General features: G+C 37.3%; 1 protein-coding gene and 1 long non-coding RNA gene across 4 annotated transcripts in view; one reads left to right on the top strand and one right to left on the bottom strand.

Annotated features, from left to right (window-relative positions):
* Positions 1-23748, top strand: part of SYK (spleen associated tyrosine kinase) — a 46993-nt gene that overhangs the window by 9550 nt on the left and 13695 nt on the right. For 2 of the 3 annotated variants that reach the window (XM_088156640.1, XM_088156638.1), the window contains exons 2-6: positions 7634-8087; positions 9456-9616; positions 18094-18232; positions 19722-19797; positions 20814-20860. In XM_088156640.1, coding sequence (XP_088012766.1) covers positions 7674-8087; positions 9456-9616; positions 18094-18232; positions 19722-19797; positions 20814-20860 — 837 coding nt within the window. In that variant the 5' untranslated portion in view covers positions 7634-7673. Of the gene's footprint in view, positions 1-6132; positions 8088-9455; positions 9617-18093; positions 18233-19721; positions 19798-20813; positions 20861-23748 lie in introns of those variants that run through there. The other variant, XM_014869180.2, reaches the window with a different exon arrangement.
* LOC148219816 (uncharacterized) overlaps positions 17666-23748 on the bottom strand; it is a 63610-nt gene continuing 57527 nt past the window's right edge. The window contains exons 3-4 of the long non-coding RNA XR_015799522.1: positions 19423-19493; positions 17666-17881 (exon numbers count right to left, since the gene is read on the bottom strand). This is a non-coding gene — a long non-coding RNA (uncharacterized LOC148219816). The remainder of the gene's footprint in view (positions 17882-19422; positions 19494-23748) is intronic.

Raw genomic sequence — 23748 nt, 5'->3', positions numbered from 1 at the left:
TTGGTGTTTTTTTCTAAAACTACAAAAATAATTGTTTTGGTTTTGGATTTTTGGGTTGTTTGTTTCTTTTTTAATATGTGTGAAAATGATAGGATTTTTACTTCCAGGCAAAGAATTTTTGTAACCCATACATATCTGGCTTTTTTTTTTTTTCTATCACACTATCATTCTGAGCTTTTTTAAACATCAAAGAAGAAAAACCTTATAAGAGAGAACACTATGGCATGTGAAAAGATTACCAAAGACATGGGAGTCCCAAAAGAAAGGTGCTGTATAAGAGAGACAATAGATTCCTAGCATCAGTGAAGAATGCTTTTTTGGTGATTAATGCTCCTCCATGAACTCAGTACAGAAGCTTTTGTAAAAAAGCCCTGAATAGAACATGAATGCTCTGGTACTTTTTCTAAGCATCTGTTTGCCTTGTAATAGGACAATAATTGTGTTGACAGGTCAAGTAGTTTTTCCTCAGGAAATATTTCAATAGCTAGAGTGCCTGGAGTAGTCTGATGATACCAGAATGCCAGATGCAATTTAGAGTAAATTAGGACATTTCTGGCATGTTTCAGTGGAGAAAAAAAACATCTATCTGTCCTCAGTATTGATTAAGATGATTCCAGAAAGTAAATCTATAGGAAAATATTTTTTAAATCACACTGTTTTGAAGCTAGTAATGATTTTAAGTGTGTTTGTGATATTCCTTTTTCCTTGATACAGGAGAGGAGATAAATGGTGTTTTCCCTAAACCTAGTAGATGAAATACCAATGCCACCTATTTAGTAGGCAATTTTTTGTTCTGATATGGCCAAAATGCTGAGGATTTACATCAGGGCAAAACGAGGGCAAAACTGTTTCCTCTTAAGCTGAGAAAGATGCTAGATAGGCCACTAACTTCCATAGTAATGATAAAACACGAACCTGTTACAGATTAAACAATCCCAAAGTTCACTGTTGGATCTAGATTTTGAATTCATCATCAGAAAAGTCTTCTGAGCCAAAGCTACCACATTCCCTATTTATCCCAGACAAATTTTAATTAAGCTATATTTCTGGTAAAGAATACATCTCAGTGTTTAAAAACCTTAGCAGAAAACACCATTGGCACCCTAAAAACATCACAATAAATCAAAAATATCTGAAAGAAAGAAAATGCCTCTGAAACTGAACTGTTAAAGTAAGATATGGAACTTGATACCCCAGACAAATATTTTTACTAGATAGAAGTGCTAAGGAAAGAGCCCAGGGCTGAAGAAATAGTAAAAATGAAGCTTGCTAAAAACACATGCTTTGTGTGTCTGTCAGCACTGGCCAGGAGCATGTGTGGAATAACAGAAAAGTCTTTGGAGATAAAGAAGGCATATTTTAAGAGTCCAAAGTACAAGGCAAAAACCAGAGCAGCATAGCTTAAATTGTCAGTGAAAGGTTGCAGAATTCAGAGATGAGTGTTGGATTTTATGAGGAAAACTTTTCATGGAGAAGCTGGAGAAAACACATGGAAGAGGAGGCCCAAGAATGAGTGATGGAAATGCTGCTGTAGGCTGTAAGCTGATTAGAGACACAGTAGGTGCAGGCTGAGACACAGTGCCCTAAGCATCAGTACTCAACAAGAGCACTTCCCTGAGGAAGGTCAACAACCCAAAGGAATATAAGCGTCACTCTTCCCTTTTAGACAGTGCTATGGTACATCCCCTTCAGTGTGATGAATGGGACATTGTTTGAAGTTGTTACAAAAATTACAATATCACCAGTACTATCAGTTGAATTACACAGGATTTCAAATGTTTTTCAGTAGGTCAGTAAGTTCACTGTAGTGTCCTGATCAAACTCTAGTTTGTTTGAATTACCTGATAAAATTATATTCTGCTACATTTCCTGCCGTAATGACTTCCTTTTATACCCTTGCTGTGTTCTTCCTTTGTTTCTGTATAATTTGCTCATAAAAAACTCCTCTCCTAAGGTGTGGATAGAAATTAAATCATAATGTTTATGCAAAAAAGTAAAGGAGACATTTAGATGATCAAATTAAGGCCACCATTCAGCTGCTTACACACATTGGAAGGTGATTTTAAAGGTGCAAAAACAAGAATAGAACAGTAATTCAAATTCATTTTCTTTGTTAAACTTCTTCAGATTTAGTTCCTTTAAAAACGACGTAGTAGCAATGGATTTATAATACTTCAATGCTAATTATGTCAAGGTGTATATGAGTTTGGAGTATACCTTTAAAGTTCTCCTTAAACACTGAAACTACCAAAATATTTGATATAGCATCTCACGTCACCATCAAATATGTATTTCTAATTCTATGCATGCTGAATTTCTTTTAGCTTTCAGGTATGTTATATAACTTGAAAATGCAGAGACGAATCTTAAAAAAACTTGTAATGCTTTTCTCAGAGGCACATATCTTGATTCCAAGAATCCTAATTAAATTGGCGCTTCAGAAAAATGTACATTAATATTATTCTTTTATTGTTTAATTTTTTCTTATGTATGATTAGAGAACTGTTGAAGTTCTGTGGGTGCTTAACTTATCATCCCTGTCCTAGAACTAATTGTTTCAGTAAGCGTATTTTCATCATTTGGCACTGTCTAGCGAGCCTTGTACATATGTATGCACACAAGAAGTTTGCTTTAAACCTTACTTCTTTACTTTCATACTCTGCTCACAGAATACTACGTTGAAAAATAGAAAAACTGAAAAAATAACTGCTCAAATAAGGAACATTTTTTGTAACACTGTTTCATCACTACACAGCTTTTGATCTCCTGTCACATTTCAGTCATTTTACCCAGGGAGGAATAAATTAATCAATCAGAAATCCCTAAATATCCCACCACACTACGGTTTGGTCTTTTTAGAAAGATTCATATTCCTATTTATATTTTTTCATGTTAGAATCAGTGCCTTGGTAATATTATACTATTTGCTAGGCAAAATTTTCAATGCAGCACTTATTCTCCCTTTATCCTTGTAAAAATATGAGATGAAATAGAATTAAGCTGAGCGTAGCAGTATGGGTAGCACAGATTTTTTCTAACACCTTTCAGTTGAGTTTTCCTTAGTTTTGCTTATCTGTTCTGAGAGAAGGTTTTGCTTCCTAGTATGCAAGAAATGTGTGAGGTACTAAACTCTTGTGCTATGTCAGGAGTACCCTACTGAGTTGATGAGGAAGCTGCCTGAGGGGAAGTGAGTACTTAATTTTCTTATACATTTGCGTAATACTTTTTCTTTCATGTGGGATAAGCCTGATATTTGTGTGCATTTGCAGCTTCCTTAAAAGTCAAATTTAACGACCAAGGGGAGAGTTGCACTTAAGACCCTCTTTTGCTATTATGCTCAAGCACCTCCCTTGGGTAGCCAGCCACACTTCCTTCAGCACTCTCAAGGGTAAAGCCATACATTCAATATTAGGGGCCCTAACTCCACTTTACGGTTTCATGTTTGTGACTGCACTGGCTTAAAAAATGCTGCACTGTTTGTGCATCTGGAAAAATTTAGAGGAGAAAACCCTGAATTCAAGCATTTTCTTCTACTCCATTACTCATCCTAGAAGGGTATTACACTCCCAAAAAGAAGTCAAGATTTTGAAATTCTAACTAAAGAGAACAGCCATCTCAAATTCAGACATTCTTCCAAAATTGCTTAGAAGTTTTTAACCACTGTCTAAACTTTTTTTGTGATTAGTTGCCTCTGTGCATACCCTGGAGATGCTGCATCAGTCCAAACATTTCCTACCATTGCTGAACACTAAATATTCTTCACATATTAGAAAATGGGGTAGAGAAATTTGACCTGAAATCTACCAATGGTAACCTATTTTGTGAAAGTAAATCAGGCCATTGTTTTCTGAAACGGTTACAAATAAATAATTTGGGAAATATAAGAGATAAGAATCCTCCTGCTGCTCCTTCCGTAAGTGAGAAATATTCTTCATATTTTAGAAACTTGTTATATATCAGGCCTTCTTATTCTGAAGATTTCAGAGACAGTCCCTCACCAGTGCCATCACTGATATTTCATCTAAATTGCAAAGTGGATTTCCCCACCGCCTCTCTTTTAAGAACTTTTTCCCGGGCAAATCATCCTGAAGAGTGTGTAGAAAATACTAACATTAATCTGAGACAAAACAATACTCAGAGGAGTAGCCTGATCTGAAACACATTGTAGTTAAAGTGAATTTAAATTTCAGTAGCCATAAAGGTTTTTGTGACCAGGGATGACATGTTTATCCCCTCTAACCCTGTCCCTCACCCCACTTTTATTTTATTAGCTGTGATTTTTCCTTTTAAAGTTATATATCTTTTTTAAGTCTGAAACTAGAAGTATGGCAAAAATGAACCTTAATGAAATACATTCTTGAAAATAAATTTCTACAGATAAAAAGTGTGGAGATATTTTTCTGTTTGATATTTGTTCAGTATGTATTACTGAGGTGTTTTGAGAAGGCACTGCAGTGCAGTACCATTCTTGGCATGAGACACATTATGGGATTATTTTGTCCTTTTCTCCAAGTTGTACATTGCTGGTGAAGAGCCAGTGTCAATCAGTCATGCATCCAAATTCTTTCCTTACTAAAAACCTAGCAGTAAATCTGTTTTTTTTCCATCATTCCTGAAACTGGTATTGAAGACTAGGAGCCTGCCTTCCAGGACCATTTTGCTAGAAGTTGAATAATATATATTCATCTCCTTAGGAGCACTATGTGTCATGCATAGTGGAGTGAAGAAAAAAAAAGACATGGGGGTGTGTGAGGGAAATTGGTATGCAAGAATAAAGAAAAAAGGAACTAGAGTATTCAAAACATCCATATTTATAATGACTTTCAAAATAATAGAATCAAAGAATCATAGAAATATTTAGGTTGGAAAAGATCCTTAAGATTATCAAGTCCAGCTGTAAACCTAACACTATCCAATCCATTACAAAACCACCTCCCAAACCACCAGTCTGTAGGTCTTTAAATCCCTTCAGGGATGGTGATTTAAACACTTCTCTGAGCAGCCTGTTTCAATACTTGATAACCTCCTCAGTGAAGAAGTATTTGCTGGTGTCCAATCTAAACCTCCTCAGTACTGCACAAGGCCTTTTGCTCTCGTCATCTCACACGTAGGAGGAGACTGACTCCAGCCCTGACTGGGGTGTCTGGCCCCATGCCACTGTCCCTTTGCAGCAGAGTTGTTCACCCCTGTGCCTTCCTAGGTGCCTGATGCCATGTCCTGCCAAGGGAGACATACAAAGTGATGGGGCTTGCCTTGTGCTAGGAGTAGGAAAGTCAGGGAGGCATCAGAAGGCTGTGGGAGAGGGAAGACAGTGGAAGAGCCTCTTGATAGCTCTCCTTGAAGCAGCTGCAGTCCTGGGACAGGGCAGAGAGATGTGGGGCTCGGCTGGTCTGTGCCTGTATCTCTGCAACCCACTGGAGGGCAGGGAGCAATGGCAGGCATGGAGAGTAGGAGGAAAACCCTGCTCTTCTCCACGCCTCCCAAGTGCTCAGGCTGAGATGTGTGTTGCATGTGGTGGGCTCTGGCAAGATGTCCGGAGGGCTTGGGATAAACACTTGCATATCCCTAAGCACCCATACCCTCCCCCAGCCACCACCAGCTTAGCACAGTGCACCTGGGGGAAGTGGTCACGGAAGAAAGAGGAACTTCGTGGGAGTACCCTCCCCCTGGCATTCTTGTTCCCACTGTCCCAGGACAGGCTCCTGTGGGACCCGCAGCGCTGTGGAGCTGGGCAGGGGAAGGGAAGCACAGGCAGGGGCTGCCCTTGTGCAGTGCCCAGACCTGCTGCTGTTCCCTATGCCAAAGCTGGGAGACCAAGCCAAGAGTCCTGATGGAACCTGCATGCCTTGCGTGTGCACCAACAGCAGCCCTGGAGAAACTCTGGGGAGTTTCTCTAGGGAGACCCTGCTGAAAAACATCCTGGTCACAGACCTTCCTTCCATGGTGACATCACGAGGGTGTGAGACATCACCTAGCCAGGAGGGCAGATGCCCCAAAAGGGGAAATGTCTGCTCCACAGGATGTTTGCCTTTGTTGAGTTTTATTAAATTCCTTTCATTCTAATTCCTTAGCCTTTCCAGGTGCCTTTGAATGCTATCACAGCTCTATGATGTTTTAGCCACTGTGCCATTTTCTATTATTTGTATAATGTGAACTTGCTGGGGCTGTTCTCTCCCCACTGTCCATTACCTCAATGAAAATTTTAAATAATATTGACCCCAGTCCTGACCCTGGGTTACAATGCTATCGACTGGCATCCAAATTGGCATTGTTTTATTGATTGCAATCCTCTGGTCCTGCATTAAAGTTACTGAATGAATCTATTCCATTTGAAGAAAGCTTTGTCTGGTACAGTCAGAATGGTCATTTTGTGTACAGAATAAATATTTGGTGGTGACTAACTGAGAGCTGCCTTCTGTGTCTTCAGTTACAACTTTTCTTCTTTGCAATTAGCAAGCAAAACTTATGTTACTAGATTAGTATGGAAACTTAAACCAGTAACTTTTAGTTCCAGATCAAAAGAATAATAAGTAACAAAGCTCTGTTTTGTAGAGTTGCAATATCTTTGCAACTTTGATATCTCCCTTATTTGAGATGGTGGGAGAAGACCGGAAGATCTGCACACCATGTGGTTTGTCATGACTGTGTCCTGTCTAGTTAACTATGCTGTGTGAGCCTTGTGGATTTGACTCTTTCGCTCCCCATATCAACCCTTTACGCATTCACAGCATAGCACAGGTATTTCTCTACTGTTTTTTGACGAAAGCACAAGTGACAGCAAATCAGCAAACTGATGGATCAAATATGAACTAAGTGGTAGGACTGCCTGCAGGACTGCAGGGAAGGTGTCAGTCTGAAGCGCTGTATGCCAAAAGGCTCTACATTAAGACTCCAATTCCTCGGTTACACCTTTGCATTATGGACCCTTGCTTTTTACACAGGTATCTTCTGCATTTTTCTTTTCGTATAACTCAGTTGCACTCTTTGGCCAGCTACAAGCTGTAATTCCCATGTAGCCTGAACTGTTTAATGCTGTTTTCACAGATTGCTGCATGTCTTCCCTAAAGTCATGCTTCATTTTATTGTGAAGGGCTCATATTTTAACTCTTAAGTGCTTCACAAAAATAGAAGCAGAAACTGAACTTCTGATAATTTTGTCCTCTTCTAGCCAAGGTGTGGGGAAGCAGGAAAAGAGCTGCTGGGATTTAGAAAGACGACTTCGAATAAGATAAAAATAAAAATGAAACATTCACTTTAAAATAAATTTTGAAATTGTCAACATATATATAACCAACAAATGCATTACCAAAACTGCCTCAGCCTGTGCCGGGGAGGTTCAGGTTGGACAGCAGGAGAAATTTCTTCACAGAAAGGATTGTTAAACATTGGAATTCTCTGCCCAGGGAGGTGACAGAGTCAGCATCCCTGGAGGTGTTCAAGAGACAAGTGGACAGAGCACTCAGTACTATGGTCTTGTTGACAAGGTAGTGATTGGTTCTACTTTGGACTCAACGATCTTAGGTGTCTATTGAAGCCTAAATCATTCTGTGATTCTGCAAATATACTGCAGGTGAAATGCCATCTTACTGCTTATCCTCTTTTTTCTACTGACATTCATGTCTCTTTATTTCAGATAGAGTATTCTAGGTTTACTACTTGGAAAAGAAAAAACCATGGCTTCCAGCACATCAAACCCTGCTAACCATTTGCCATACTTCTTTGGTAATATCACACGTGAAGATGCTGAGGAGTATCTGATGCAAGGAGGAGCAAGTGACGGACTATACTTGCTCCGCCAAAGCCGGAATTACCTGGGGGGCTTTGCCTTATCCTTGGCCCATGGAAGGAAGGTTCACCACTATACAATTGAGAGGGAGCTGAGTGGCTCATATGCTATTGCAGGAGGCAAGTCACATGCCAGTCCTGCTGAACTCATTAACTATCACTCAGAGGAAGCGGATGGCCTTATCTGTCTACTGAGAAAACCTTTCAACCGGCCACCAGGCGTTGAACCCAAAACAGGACCCTTTGAAGATCTGAAGGAGAACCTCATCAGAGAGTATGTCAAGCAAACTTGGAATTTGCAGGTAAAACCAGACTGATCTTGCCATAAAGTAATCTTAGAGCTAGGATAAAAAGAGATTGCAGTTTGTTTCCATCTGTTGCTGCTGCTAGGTAGTATTATTTCACAATTAAATCATAGCTGTTTGAGTTTTAACAGTGAGGGGTTTTTCTCCCCAGTACATGCAGTAACTTGGCAGTAAGTGTAGTTTTCCTGAAATTTAAACCTTTAGAATTTCTACAATGTCCTGGGCTAGCATAATTTTATCTACCTCTGCACTAACATATAACATCAGATTTGGACCAAAAATTAATACATGTAATGAACAAGATACAGAAATGGTTTGTCTCATTGCTTTTAATTCTGATTTTTTATGGATTAATATGCAGGCAGGCACGATGACATGATGACTTGTTTTACATCCTACTCTCTTAGTTGACCTTGTTTCTGTGATGCTAATTTAGATTATGTTCAAAACAGAAATTGTTCCTGAAAGAGAACAGTTTCTACACTGCAGAGCACTGCCTATACATCTTCAGTGCTGCAGTGGTCAAGCATGAATTTTCCATGTGAAGGATAAGATGTTGAATTTTTTTGTGAAGAAGCCAGTTGTAACATGGAAACACTAGTAGTAGGAGGCTGCAAAAGGATTATTTCATCTTGAGACGCCATGAGTTACCTTTATGAGCTCATGAAGTTATGCAAGTTTCTAATCTCTTTTGCTGCTAGTAAGTAACCCTATGAATTCTACTCTGTAAAATATATGGAGCAACCCCCAAGCTGGGAAAGCCTGAAACTTATACATTTTCTATTGCTGCTGAGGTTCACAGTGTCTTTTCTGGAGAGTCTGAGCTCAATTTAGAAGGAAGTTGATGAACTCTGCTTAAACAGTGGTGAAACTAGTGGGGGTTGCCCTCAGATTCTGAGCCCAATTTAGGTTGTAGACAAGGTTAGAAATGTCTAAGTTAATATTGCTCTAAATAATTTACTCTAAAATGGGGACTGTTCTGTCTGGGAAAATTTGCATTGATGTCTTTGACATAGACGTGCTGAAACAGTGTAAAGCACATTCAGTTTATTTTAGTACACTGCCATAGGATATATAATTTGGAGGTATGCTTGAAATCTCAGATTGACACTAATTCTATTTAGCTATGTCTCATTAGCATAACAATATAACTTTATTTAAAGTTTAAATACTAATATATCTGTGGTTTAATTTACTGGTTATTTTTCCTTCTTTTTCTCAGAGGTAAAGGGAGAACCCTGGATTTCTGATGTTTAGATTGCCATATGTTCGTTTCTGGTTTTAAATCATTCTTATAGTCTACCTGTCATCTTTTTATTGTAGAAGATAGTTAGACTGTTTTACCATGTTTTTACTGCTCTCTAGGGGCATGCCCTTGAACAAGCTATCATTAGTCAGAAGCCTCAGCTGGAGAAGCTGATTGCCACTACAGCTCATGAGAAGATGCCATGGTTCCATGGGAGGATCTCTCGGGAGGAGTCAGAACACCGCATCCTCTTTGGATCAAGAAGCAATGGAACATTTCTGTGAGTTTATTTTTCTGTGGTATTACTGTTTGCCTCCAGTGTTACTGTACAGCTCTTTTGAATAAATATCAAATGAGACCATGCCCTAAAACATGGTTCTTCCACAGTGAGGGTACCCAGTTTAGCATAATTTACATGACATGATGCTTCCTGCCCTAAGCAAGTCCCTCACTTAAATAAAGATGGAAAACTATAACAAAAGCTTGGAACACCTTCAGGGGTGTCCAGCAGGACTGTTGGAACCAGTCGTGATCAGCCCAAGGCATCCCCTGGCCTTGGAAGCCCCACAGTCAAAGCCTGATCACCTGCACCCAATACACAGGCTTATTAAAGTGGTACAATTAGAGACAAACTGCCTATCTTAGCATATTGGGATCTGTATCTGCCAAGTCTCCCAGGGACAGTGGTACTGCTTTGTTTTGTGTTAAGCAACAGAATGAATCACTTCTATCTTGACAGCACTATTTTGTGTCTGCTCCTTACCCCCTGCGTTTACCCAGCCTAAGGACCTTTAGTTTTCTGAACAAAAATGTGTCATTATGATAGTGGCTGACAGCCATCATCTTGTGAAGATTAGAGCCAGGGGTTTTTTTGGAGAAGCCTCATTTGAAAAATACCAGTGTTTTAACAGAGTTTTCTTGTCACTCTCACTCCCCACTCAGAAAGTATATATATATATAATGATAAAAAATTAGGCTGAAAAGTCATTGCAAGTAAGGATCACTTACAGCTTTATAATTTCTGAGAGAAATTTAATCACCTACCTGTGTAGTTTTTTTTAGCACTCAGCCTTCTTTCCCTTTTTTTAGAGATAGTCCAAAGTGAAACCCCACAAGTGAGCGCAGGAAGGTTATGTTTATTCAGTACCAACCCTTTCACTTTACTGATTTTCTGTAATTGTGCCATACTAATTGCTACTGTGGGTCCAACCCTTGCATATTTCCACATGTCAATCTTAGTTGACAGGAACCAGTAACTCCTTTAAATCCTATTCCCATTAGAGTGAATTCCTATGAGGTTTTAACCACAAATGCTTTGACTGTAGTGACATCTCATTTCTTGAACTCTCTTTTCTCCCCTCAGTCCTTGAATTTTTTTGCATTTCATAGCCACTCTCACCCAAGTATCCATGCATGCCTATTTTCAGCCTCATATTCCTTATGCCCTATTCACGGGGACCACATCCAGAGGGCATTTATCTAGTTGCTCTGGCTTCCATGAGTAATAAAACATTGTAATAAACTTGTTACAGGTTTTGTTACACTTGTAGTAAAAAAACTGTTGCAAAAGTTACAAAAATTTGTGGAGCAATATATTTCTTTCCACTGCGTAGGAGTTCAGAGGATTTGATGAACAAAGATGCTGTTACAAATTACCAGCCCAGCATCACCACACAATCTCTCCTTTTTCTTGCCCTCTGATTTTGCTAGTTTCTTTTCCTACTTTTTAGACATAAGGTCCAGTAATTGAAACAAAAACCAATCCTTTATTTTAATGACAGTTTTATACCTAAAAATATGTTATTTTTTGCTTTCTGTTTTAACGCCGTAACAGGCCAGCTTTGTATCACCTGAGTCATGATGTTAACCATGTATTAAAACTGGCAGCTTTTCCAGTTTGCCTCAGGCACACATTGTTTTCTCTGTGGCCAAAGTACTTCTCTGGGGCAAGGGTGGAGGGGGAAGGAAACTAGTTTTTCTTCAAAGAAAATCATCAGCTAGCTTTTCTGAAAAATGGGGACAGATTTGGAGTAATTGAGTGAAATTTTTTAAGAATTGACATTTTCAGCCTTGGTTGAAACACTGGTCTCCTTTTAATCTTCTATAAACATTCCTACTACTTTGATTGGAAATACTTCAACAGCATTTTCCTGTGATCCTTAAAGAAGGCCTAGGATGCATTTCTGATGCTGTTTGCTGCGACATGTTCAATGAGTTGTGGAGGAGCATTCAGACCTTCTCTCACAGGACTCGTTATGTCACTGGATCCATATTTTACATAGTTTTTTGATGGAACACAAAAGTGGATGTTTTCATATCAGGGACAGAATTCCAGGGAGGAGAAAATGCTAATTTTAAGGCTCTGTTTAAACCATGAGAACTGCCACTGGAGCTTAAAAAATGTGAACTGCTAGTGTGTTGATCTTGGGTCCCTCTTATTAAGGACAAGGCTGTTTACTTCTGCATCTGTAGGATGCTTTCTGATGTATTAATTGTTCTTGCACAGACTTCCTATCTGGCCATTTTAGAATGTAGTAACCACTCATCTGCCATTTGCTCTTATGGTCTCAGGAAAGACACAAGGAGAGAATTTCATCTACCCCACAGTTCAGTAGCCAGTGCAGCAAGAGAAAAAAATGCATTGTTCATTTGTGTTGCAATCAGTTATTTTAAATTCCTGAGCCGTTCTACCTCTCAGACCCTTCTACTTAGAGCCTCTTCAGGAATAGCAAAAGAACCGTCTAAGTCAAAGAGGTTTATTGCTTTCTGCAGTGGGTTTCCTAATGTGGGCTTGCTCGGCAGGTGTTGTGAAATAAACCACTCATCTCTGGCTAACTGAAGCAGAAGTAGCAAAAGTGTTGTGTGTGAGAGTGGTGCACTGTTTTACATTTCAGGCACAGACCTCACGTAGTTTTACTTACCCAGCAGCAGTGCTTGTCAGAATGTACAGACTCTGTGGATTCTGCACATCTGAAGGCTCTGAAGTTGTCACTGTGAATTACTATTTTTCCAACACTAGTCGAGATAATCAAGCCCAGTAGCTGACTGAAAGGTAAAACTTTCAAACATTTAAGGTCTAAGAGATGTTTGTTTGCTGAGGTAGGAATTGGAATCTGGGAAAAAAAGAGGAGCTAGCTTTTTGAAAGATTAGGTACTGTGAGGTTATTTAACAAGTCCACAAGTGGACACTTGTGTGTGTGAAAAATATCACATTTTTTATTATGGATAAAATAATAAATATTATATATATATTAATATATATTAGATATATATATATTTTTATATTTTTAGCAAGGGTCTCCAAAACTTCATTACACCAGAAATTTCCTATACCTCTGACCTACGTACCTTGAAAAAAATTCCAGTGCAGCAGTCTGTGTAATAATGCATCTAATATATAAATTTCTTTAGCACTGCTTTGCAGCAATATAAGATTATCAAATATAGAACTGTTTTAATGGTTTAAACATGGAAATAGTAGAAAAGCTGCCTGACTGTCCTTCAAAAATATCATTAATAGCACCATAAAAATAACACTACAATGCATCCAACGAAAAATTCAGAGCTAAACGTGGGTATTTTACCAGGGAATTTTCAAAGACCTTTTTGAAGGTTTCTTTTCACGGCTTAAAAGTCAATAAAGTATGTATGCAAATGCTTGAGAGTTTTTTTCAAAACCAAACACAGAAACCTTGTCATGAAATGACATGAAATGGGAAGTAGTTTCTACCTCTTCTGTAAAGAATGTTTATGTAAGATTGCCACTCTAGGCATAAACTTTGGAGGAAAATAAATAGCAGTGGAGTAGAAGTAAAATATCTTAAAATTATCTGAAAAGAAACTGAAAATAGGGAACTTTATGTCTGAAGTCCCACTTAATTTCACTAATACTATTTTGCATTCTATCTTGGATGACGGTTCTTGGCCAGTTTTCTGAGGTTTATTACATTTTGCCTGGTAAGGAACATTGACCATAGATCAAACTATTAATATTTGTTATACTTTTATTAGCATTTTAATAGTATTTTTATTAATAATACATTAAATATTTACAATATTGTTGATATCTATGTGAGTTCATGCATACATGTGTGGAAGAGCTGAAAAATGCATTATAACTTTGCTAAAAGCAAACAGCAGAAGAGTTAGTTTCCTCTGTAGTTTTACATGTGAAACACTTCTGGTATGTGGCAAGGGTTGGCATATCTTGCCCTCAGGAATGACCACTTAAGTTATACAAGCATGTGATCTTGCATATGTGTTAAAGACCAGAAGTTCTGAAGTTGGAGGAGGATAAAGAATATTCAGAAATACTGTTAAACTTAAAAATTCAGTATTAGGGAAATTGTGAGTGAAGGCATTGCAAATTAGCAGTTTAGTCTATATAAACTTTTTACATCTGTTCATAGTTGTATGTAGTTCACATAAAATATGAAAAGTTGTGTAAAAGGAAAGTAGAAAACTATTTTGGTGTCATGTGAGTGTCTTCAGTGTGTAATGAGAATATTAAAGAGGACAAATCTAGTTTAGACTATTATAATGTGTCACGGTAGTATGCCACATCGTGGCATTCCATGACACCTAGAAACTAAACTGTCTTTTATACATCACAATAGTTAATACTAATAACAGCATTTCAAAATAATAAGGTTTGAAGTGCAGGTGCCTTGTAAGAGTTTTCTTGTCATTTGTCTGACCAAAAATTTCTGTTTCTGGTATATGTAGCAGTATACATTTACACTGATATTGCTGCCTTCTTCTAGGAGTTTTCTGCTGAGATAGGTCATTTTTCTTACCTTGTAGAGAATTCTTTAGATAATTCTATCAGTATTAAGTTTATATCCATAAAAGGGACTAGAAATTTTTGACATCATAGAAGATGAAAACAATCCTATTAAATGTGATCTTAATTCAGAGATATTAATGATGAAGTTCCTCTTGAAAGTGCCAAGCAGTTGCTAGGCTTAGATGACCATAGAAATTTTTCAAGATGAATGATAATATGCAGACAATGAACTGTGTTTCTGGAGGTGCTGTCTTCCTCTCCACAGCAGCCTGGATGATTCCCATGACTCTTTGGGAGAGCTATTTACTGATCTTCAGTTAGGTATGTGTTGGGTGCCACTTGCAGACCAGTGTGGCAGGGCTGTGGCTTCTCTAGATGGGTTCTGCACTGGGTGCTTCAGCAGCAGAGTGGGTCTGAGGTGTGAAGAAAGGCTTTGATCTAGTTGAGATAGCTGTACTAGGAAGATCCCCTATTTCAGAGACAGTTTTACTGTAGAGATGTTTGTTAGGGATTTGGTGGAGCAGGGTGTATTTTGCTGCCAGGGTGAAGTGAACTAAATAGACTAATGTGATGTAGACCTTCTCACAAGAGTATTTTGTAACTGTGTAGCTGGCTTACCAGGAGATTAATTTTTAGATTCCATTGTAGATAGCAGTAGTGTGAAGCTGAGATATCTCCTAAATTCTGTAGTGTTCTGACATTTCTGAAACAGCTCTGAATATGTTAGTGACCAGGGGAGAAGAAATCATGTGAATGAAGACAGCAGTCAATCCATTTTGCTGTTTGTAAAATTCTTTTACAGATAGCACCAAGTTAATTTCTTGTTACCCTCAAACTTGGAACATATGCAATGTGCAGCAGATCTTTGAAGTGATAATGAGTAGCCACGTTGTTAACAGCATTACCAGAGACATGGTCGTGAGGGCAAGATAAGCAGGGCATGGCTGGAGCTCCTTCAGCAGTGGGGAATGTCATATCTCTGGCATCAACAAAGCCATAATTGCTGAGAAGGCAAAGCAATGCTGAGCATAAAATTTAGCATGCTTTTGGATTCAGGACCAAGAATAATTTCACACCATTCCTAAAGCAAGCATTTTATCTGTTTATTTTCTTCATAATTCTCCACTGCAGAATGATGCAACTTCTGTTTTTTCTATACAGTCAATGAGGTATGTTGAAATAGCAATTTATTTCTTTGACCCTCAGGGATATTTTCTTTAGAAAGAGAGGGATCATTTGGGTTTTCAGATGGAAACAGAAAAAATTGGGACATTGTTCTTTTTGCTCCCAAATGAAAATACCAATGGAAGGAATGGATGGCTATTTACACTGTGTAATAATGCTCCAGTTTGTTATTGGTCGCTATCTAGGCTGCATTTCCAAAACCACAAAAAATACTCAAACACATATTGCATAAAATATAAAATCAATACATAAATATTCTCTCCACTGCATCAGGTAACAATTTGAATTTCTACATTCCTTATTCTGCTGTTTTAAAAATGCAAGTCATTAAAAATCTAGATACCTTGGAACTTCTATAATATAGCTATGTACTCAAATCTGTTCTTAATGAAGTTGTTCATATTTTTTATTAATCTCAGTGGATGAAATGACAGTGTTTTTTATTTACGGGTGTTTATTATCTTTATGTTTTCTTCTGCACATTTGCGATTCTCAGCAATAGCATGAAATGGAAAACCAGGTGATACCTCCCTGTTGGCTTCCTTCCTTGCCAAAATTTTAAATTTAAGATCTTTTTTTTAGCAGCTTTTATTGAAGAACAGTAAATATTGTATTTCATTTCAGACCACTTTAAAGCAGAGAGTGCATTTGGAATTTTGAATTTTTTTCTCAACATTCTGAAAATTGTTACTTTCCATTCAAGGCAGCACCATCAAGAAGATGTGAAACTTTTATTTCTATTCAAAGTGGTTTCAGTTTACAACTTTTTAGTTTGAACAGCATTTGCCTATTATTCTGTTTTTCATAGCAACTGTTGACATAGAACTGGATACTGTTACCCAGCTGCAGTTCTGGAGGCTTAGCCTAACCTAGACACCCATTACCGCAGCCTGCAAAACCAAAATGTAATTGTGAAACATGGCTTGGGGCAATCCATGTCACCTAGTAAGGGCCTTGTTTGCCAAAACTAAGACTTAGGCTGTCAATTCAATACACTTGATACTTCTGCTTTTCAGATATATTTGGAAATATGGTAATATCTTCTGTTTTCATGTTTTGTCGGGATCCAGGTTGTGTACCTCCTTGATTTCATCTTTTGTAGGATTCTAGGTTGTGCTGGAGTTGACTGACTACAGTTAAAACCCATAACCCAACAACTGCTCCATAACCCAAGAACAAGGAACCCCCTGGACCCTGATTAACATGTGTTACAATGAAGGTGTTTTTAGGATGTGCAGTGATAGAGCTTCCTGACAGAAGCTGACAATACTGTGAACTGGAGATAGCTCCAGAGTTGTGTAGCTGTTGGGTTAGGGGAAGAAAAAGCTCCGAAATGCAATTACAGCCTTCTAAACCTGAACTTCACCTAAATCCTGCACTGAAGAGTGATAGAGCTGTCTGGATCTATGCCATGGTCTTCAGAAATCAGGAGTCTCCCCTCCCATGGGTGTCTGTGCTCTCAAGAAATGTTTGCAATGCCTCTCGTGAGAGTAATAGCTTAAAAATGAGAACCAGTTTCAGTAGAACTGAATTGTATTGGAGCCTCCATTTCCTCCTGTGAAACATGAAGGATATTTGCTACTGAGAAACAATCCATTGCATTTTTATAATCTTACTTGTGCTTTATTCTGAACAGAAGCCTGATTGCAATGAAATGCCATTTTTTAGTGTTTTAGAAACAATGCCTTCTATTCTGAAAATATTTTTCTAAGCTTTATTTCCTTAGGGCAGATCAGAAGACAAAGTAAAAGTCACTCTTCACTTTAGCAAAGCCTGTTGCTCTTCACTGGTCAGTCAACACAGGAAATCAGCATGCTGAGGAAACACCTACATGCCATGAAGAAACCACAAGTGGTTCAATTTTCTTTAGAGACTTACAAAAGTTACTTTGGTTTTAGAAAACAAAAAACTGACCCTACTTCCTTTTCTTTTAGCCAGTGTCCTGTTCACATCTTAGGCAACAAGAATCACTCCACTTGAAAGAAAAAGGTGCATAAGTAATTCAGACAAAACACAGTGTTACTTCAGCCTTGAGAAAGTCAGAGGAGGAAAATAATTTAATACTTGCCTCTGCGATCTCCTAAGATATAACAGCAAGTATCAGTGTTGTACCAGCAAAGGTTCTTAACACCTTAGTGAGAACTTACTGCTATATTTCTTTTCAAGGCTGTGAACTCTCTATGGTGAAGTTTAGATGAGATATGTGCACTTCAATACCATGTGAAGTTTCATATGAATTTTATGTGAAATCCACAAAAAACCATTCATGTCTTTCCTGAAATTACAAGAATTAATGATTACAGAAATATATTTTCTTCAAATTCCCAGGCACATAACAAGATATTTCAAACGCAAAAATTTTGCTGTGGCACATTACATTCTTTTAGTATTTTATTTTCTGTTCTTACTGTCATGTCTTTATTTCAAAATAAAAGATACAAGAGAGGTAAGCCATTACTACCAAAGCTTTAAAATGCATACTTGCCCAAAGAGGGCGTTATGCAGTGTACAGTGCTCTGTAGCTGTCTAACAGTGCATAACATCATTGATTTTTTTGTTTTCATTGAATGTTGCCTGTTGAAAGAGAGAAAAGAGATATTTTAGGCAATTTATCTGACAATTAGTTACATTAAGAAATAAATGAAAGGCTTACAAAAATGTTTTCAGAAGTTGCAGTGCTGATTTTGTTTTGGTTTTAATTCAAAAGCTTTAAGGAAAGTGTGATTTAAAAAAGAAAGCTCATTCCTGGAAAAGTGTAACCCTGAAAATCTTTCTTATTTCTACAGTATCCGAGAAAGGGACAGCAATGGTTCCTATGCCCTGTGCCTACTGAATGATGGAAAAGTACTCCACTATCGTATTGACAGAGATAAGACAGGAAAGCTCTCCATACCAGATGGAAAAAGATTTGACACCCTATGGCAGGTCTGTTAAATTTATATCACATGGATATCTGTCATCACCTTTCCATATAACTGACCAAGCAACGTTGTTTTATTTTGCTTTGTGACAATAGTCTTTGACTGAAACCAAAATGTCTTGGCAGGTTATTTGTCATATTTCCAACATTGTGTGGTTTCTGAACAAGAAGCAAGCATATATTTTAATGTAGAAAGCTATGTGAGTGTAGAGTTAAATAATTTTTAAATGTGATGTTGCAGCCTGACCGAGTTCAAAACTGAGATTAATTATTCACTTAGCTGAACATTCCCTAGAATTTGCAAGTAACCATTTTCAATAACAGATATGCTTGGTTTATTCTTTTGCTAATGTCCTTTATGACAGCAACCAACAGAATTCTAGCAAGCAAAAAGAGGATGGTTTCAGACGTTGCACACATAATGCAGTCTATAGCTTTGAAATTCTCCACCTTCAAGTCTCTAAAGCATGGCTTGGTGAGGTTTACCACCAAAATATGTCTGAACCCTGGTAAAGATTAAGGAATTAAGAAGTCCATAGCTGACCATGTCATAGTTGATACTGAAACTGAATACTGGTAAAATGACTAGGTAAATTGAAAATACTAAGGGAATTGAAATCCCTGCAGAGATATCTTATGTACTCTTGCTTAAAAATTTATTTAAATGAGAAAAGTGAGTCACAGATCTAAAATATGAATCTTTGCTTGCATATATTAATTCTTAGCATTTTTGTAAATGTCCTATGTATTTCTTTCCTGGTGTCACTGGAAATTTAAAAGCAGCTCTTAAAATCTTACAATTTTTGTAAACATGTCTGCAACTCTTATGCTCATAGACTTCTCCTTTATACCCAAATGGAAAATTGCAGTAACAAACCTGTAAAAAACGGCCTGGAGAGGACAATCTAGGAGCACAAATGGCCACAACTACTGGTGCTATACATTTATTAACTGTGCACATCCCACTGCAATTCTGAGGTCCAAAGAAAGTATTGCATACTAGGGCAATTCTTCCACTGTAAGTATGCGCAAACATTAAAAACAAAATAAAATTTAAAATGAAAAAAAAAAAGAAAAAAAAATGAAAAAAGGGAAAAAGAGAAAAAATAGTGGGAACTCAGAGATATTTATGAAAAGAAGTTATTTGCTCAGTTACAAAGCTGTTTAGCAGCAGAACCAGAGGGGAAATACTGACCCTTACAATTCCAGTTCCAGGATCACATCGCGCATTTATCCACAAGGTTACTTCAGAAACATGCACCCCTGCTAAATAAAGATAAAAATATAAAATAAAAAATAAAATATAAAATAAAAATAAAGAACATGTGCAGTAAAGATCTGCTGTATGCCAAGGTCATTTGTTGTAATATAGATCGACTATTTTACATATGAACACATTTCTAAAGAGACAATATATTTAATGATACCATCCTCATATTTTCATATCTTTTTCTTTCATTATTTCTTTTTTTTCCTCCCCTCTCATTCTGCTAGTTAGTTGAGCATTATTCATACAAACCTGATGGATTATTAAGGGTTCTTACCGTTCCTTGTCCACAACCAGAAAATGGTGAGTTATTCCTATTATTTTTATATGTTATTTATATGTTATTTATTTTTTAATTACAATAAGTATGTGTGAATTTTTTCCACTTGCCATATAGGTGGGTGCAGATTTTCCTTTTTCAGATAAGGTAATATCTGCCAGACTGTGCATAATGGAGGCAGATCCTATAGCTTAAGGCTACCAAATTACTGCTGGGTCTAAATTATTGTTAGATCAGAAATATGCTTTGCTGCTCAAAGTGGCAGTGTGTGTTACTTGGACCACAAACATGAACAAGGTGGTCTTCCCAGCACTGCTCCAGTGGTCCTTACTCCAAGCTGAAGCAGGGACAGCAGCAGTGCTGCTGCAGGAATTCAGGTTGGGTGCACCCAGCAGGTGAGTTCCCGTGTTGGGGAGAGCAGGGCAGAACAAGGCACTGGCTGCACACAACTCTGAAAATGGGGTCAGAGAGGCATTCCTTGATAACTTGTGGGAGAGGAGAAGGTAGGCAGGAAAGTGTCAGTGTGCTTTTTTTTCTGTTTTTTCTTTAATGTCAAGTCACACTGAAGAGAACGTTGTCCTCCCTCTTGTCCTGACTGAAAAAGGAAAAGAGATGCACCTGACTGGTCTATGTTCAGCTTCCGCTCTTCCAGAACTGATTTTCTTTCTCTAAGGCAACCTTCCGTAATTCTAACTGGATACCAGTGCCCATGATGAGAGGGTATAGAATAATAGAATATTATTAAGATCATGAAATCCGACCCTGAATTTTTTTCCATTCCTTAGAAACCCTTCATTTTTTTCCCCACCATTATTTTCCTTCTCCTTTGAACGATTTAGTCTCTGCACTTACTTTAGTCTCTGTGGCCAGAAGAACCAGAGTCTGCTTCATATAAGAGACAAAAGCAAAGAAGATAGTCCAAGAGAAACACTGTAATGTGATCTAAAAACTAGACAGTTGGTCCTCTCTGTAAAATTCTGTGTTCCTACATAAATTTCTCACCTTACTCAGTATCGTTTTACATTTGATTATTTTGCAGATAATCTTAGTTTAAATACTCATCCTTCTTCTGGAACGCTTACTAAGGTAAGTGAAGGTACTGGTATAGCAATAGCATTCATTTGAGAAGGATTGCAGTCACATACTGTTCTGGGAATTCTAATTCTTGTGTATTATTTCATCTGTCAGTTTATTTTTCTAAGGTTGTAAACAGTGAGTTGAAAAGAAACTTAACATATTCTATCATGATATTGCTTTCATTAGTGTTTTTAGATATGCTAATAATTTAACTTCGTGAACCTCTTTTACACATATAATGTATGTGGAAAAGTAATTTACATAGGCAAGATGCCTCATTGATGGTCATATTCTATAATGATTGTATCAACACTAGGAGGAGAGAAACCACATTGCTTATTTTGTTCACTTTGAGAATCTGCTGACTGAAGCAGAAATGGAAGTTCAATTTATTTTCATATCTGGTCTGTGCAGTTAACATCAGACTTTGCACAAGAGTTTTATTTCTTATGCACTGCATTAGGGGTGATTCTTTCATCCACTCCATGAAGAGTGAGCAAGTCCACCTCTTATTATAATTGCCTAAGTTCTCAAAGTTCATTGACTACACCTGAGGTGTGATCCACAGAATCACATAATACTATCTTCTTCAATATAGTTGATTTCATCTGAAATAGAGAGTTAATTTTAGTCATTTCCCTGCATAGCGTAACCATCTAGGGACTTATCTTGATGCAGTCCCACATTATGGAAAAAAAATTATTCAAATAAGCAATTACCTCTATTTCAATACAATTGACTCCTAGCAATTGACTCCTAGGCCTGTGAACAACCACTTTCATACCTTCACTTCTGAAAAGCAGGTACTTTTTTAAATAATTGGAAATTGAGCAACCCAAACCATCCATTTTGCATTTAAAATATTTTATATGTATTACTTCTTTATTATTAATAATATTTTAATTAAAAAGAATTAAATATAAAAATACTGCCTTGAGGTTTGGATCTGTGACATTTACATGGATGTCCATGAAGTTTAAGCACATAAGATCATATGTGTATAAACTGGTATGCATGCAGTTGTAGAGATAGGGCAAGCACATTCAGTGTGATAATACTGTGTATGTTTCATAATATCCACAGAAAAATTCACAGTATAAGTGTAAATTTAACTGCTACTGCTTAAGACCTGTCATGTCATGATAGCTAAAAAGAAAGTCACCAAAACTAAGACTGCATATTTTGCAAATAGTCTACTAAAACATTGTTTTAAGCTTCAATATATCTGACATTTTGAACTTCTTAAAACTGAAATCTGAATTTTGTGTTTTTCTTGGGACATTTTAAAAATGAGCCTGCTAAATTACTTCTTGTAATATAAATATAAAAAATGGAAAATTTTAAATAACTATTACTGCTTGTGGAGCTCAAAGACTTCACTTAATATTTCCAGGTTCTCACATCTTAATACTTTTCTGTAAAAGCAGTAACTCATGAATATTTTTAATATGCCTGAAATACAATTATTCAGATTACACACACACACACACAAAGAGAAGAGAAGTAATACAGTCACAAACATACATAATACAAATACAATTTTATCTGGAAGATGTGCAGTCTATCTTCAAATTATTTTCACCATGATAATTAATAATTAGGAGTTTCTGACATTTCTAGTATACTGCACAGATTTTTTTTTATTTATTAAAAGCATTGCCAAAATATGTAAATTGGAATAGTGAGTTTTTGAACTGCATATCAAAATAATTGCGATGAATTAAAGAAATGTCCTAGGGAAAAAAAGAGTGAGACTCAGTAGAAACTAGTGTAAGATATTGCACTTTTAATAGTCAGATATAAACCACAAAATAGCGAGCAGACATAGCTTTTCAGAGGATGGTATGCCTGCAATGAATCAGAATGGGAACAAGGATGAGCAACCACCATGCTGGTAGAGGAAGGGGAAACATCAATATGTTTCCAGCTTTTTCAACACTGGCAAGGTCTCAACTGAAGGACTTTCACCATTTTCTGACACTGCACTGAAGAATGTTGTCTGGCAGGAGAGCCAAGGGCTTGGAGTAAAAATTATATCAGGGATGTAAATCCACATCAGATTTCTCTAGTATTTGCTATTGTTCCTTGGACAAATTTGGAGTAACAAAATGCTTAAGTTTATGGACATCTCACTTTTAGTGATACAAATGTGCTTCCTCTGCAAAAGAAAGGACTTCATGCTAAATGTCTGTATTGAAGGTAATTTTCCATGCAGAACATGGAGAGTTGCTTGTTCTTGTTTCTCCCAGAACATGCTTAGACTGGGATGTTTCTTGCCTTTCACCAGCAGCTCCATGGCTAGGTTTAAGGTGATTTTGACCCCTTCCATTCTGTAAATTTCTTTTTTCTCCCTGCAGTCAATTTCACTCCAATATATATTTGAACAGGCAGAGGAGTTTTTGAAATGAGTCTTTAATTCAGTTCTGCAGCTGATGACATAGTGAAACTGCCAAATTCTGGCCATTTCCCAAATTCCCCTCTTAACCTTTCTCAGTATTTTGTGTAGTCACAGTCTTTCAGGTGGTAATTTACAAGCCTAAACTTTATGAGTACAGCCTAACTGCAACTATCTGCTCTGCCTGATGAGACATTCATCTCAACATGCATTTGTAGGTCTAACACAAACGCATGAGTTAAGCAGTATTACCATCATTACAGGTGGCTGCTTGCTCAAGTGCTGAGAGATACTCTTATGGAAAAAGTATAATGAAAACCCAGCTCAGCTTGTGCAAAAGAGCACTTGACCTCTTAACAGAATTTATCTATTGAAAAACTGTAACTAAGTAGTACTTCAGGTTTCATTTATTCCCAATATGGAAAGAAAATTTCATGAAGTAAAAGAAAATGGTTGATTCAGTAACCTTTTTTAATATGCAGTATATTGAATTTTTTATGCA

Source organism: Sturnus vulgaris, chromosome Z, assembly GCF_052056855.1.
Source record: "Sturnus vulgaris isolate bStuVul1 chromosome Z, bStuVul1.hap1, whole genome shotgun sequence".
NCBI classification, from domain to species: Eukaryota; Metazoa; Chordata; class Aves; order Passeriformes; family Sturnidae; genus Sturnus; species Sturnus vulgaris.
This window is presented reverse-complemented; position numbering and strand designations above follow the sequence as displayed.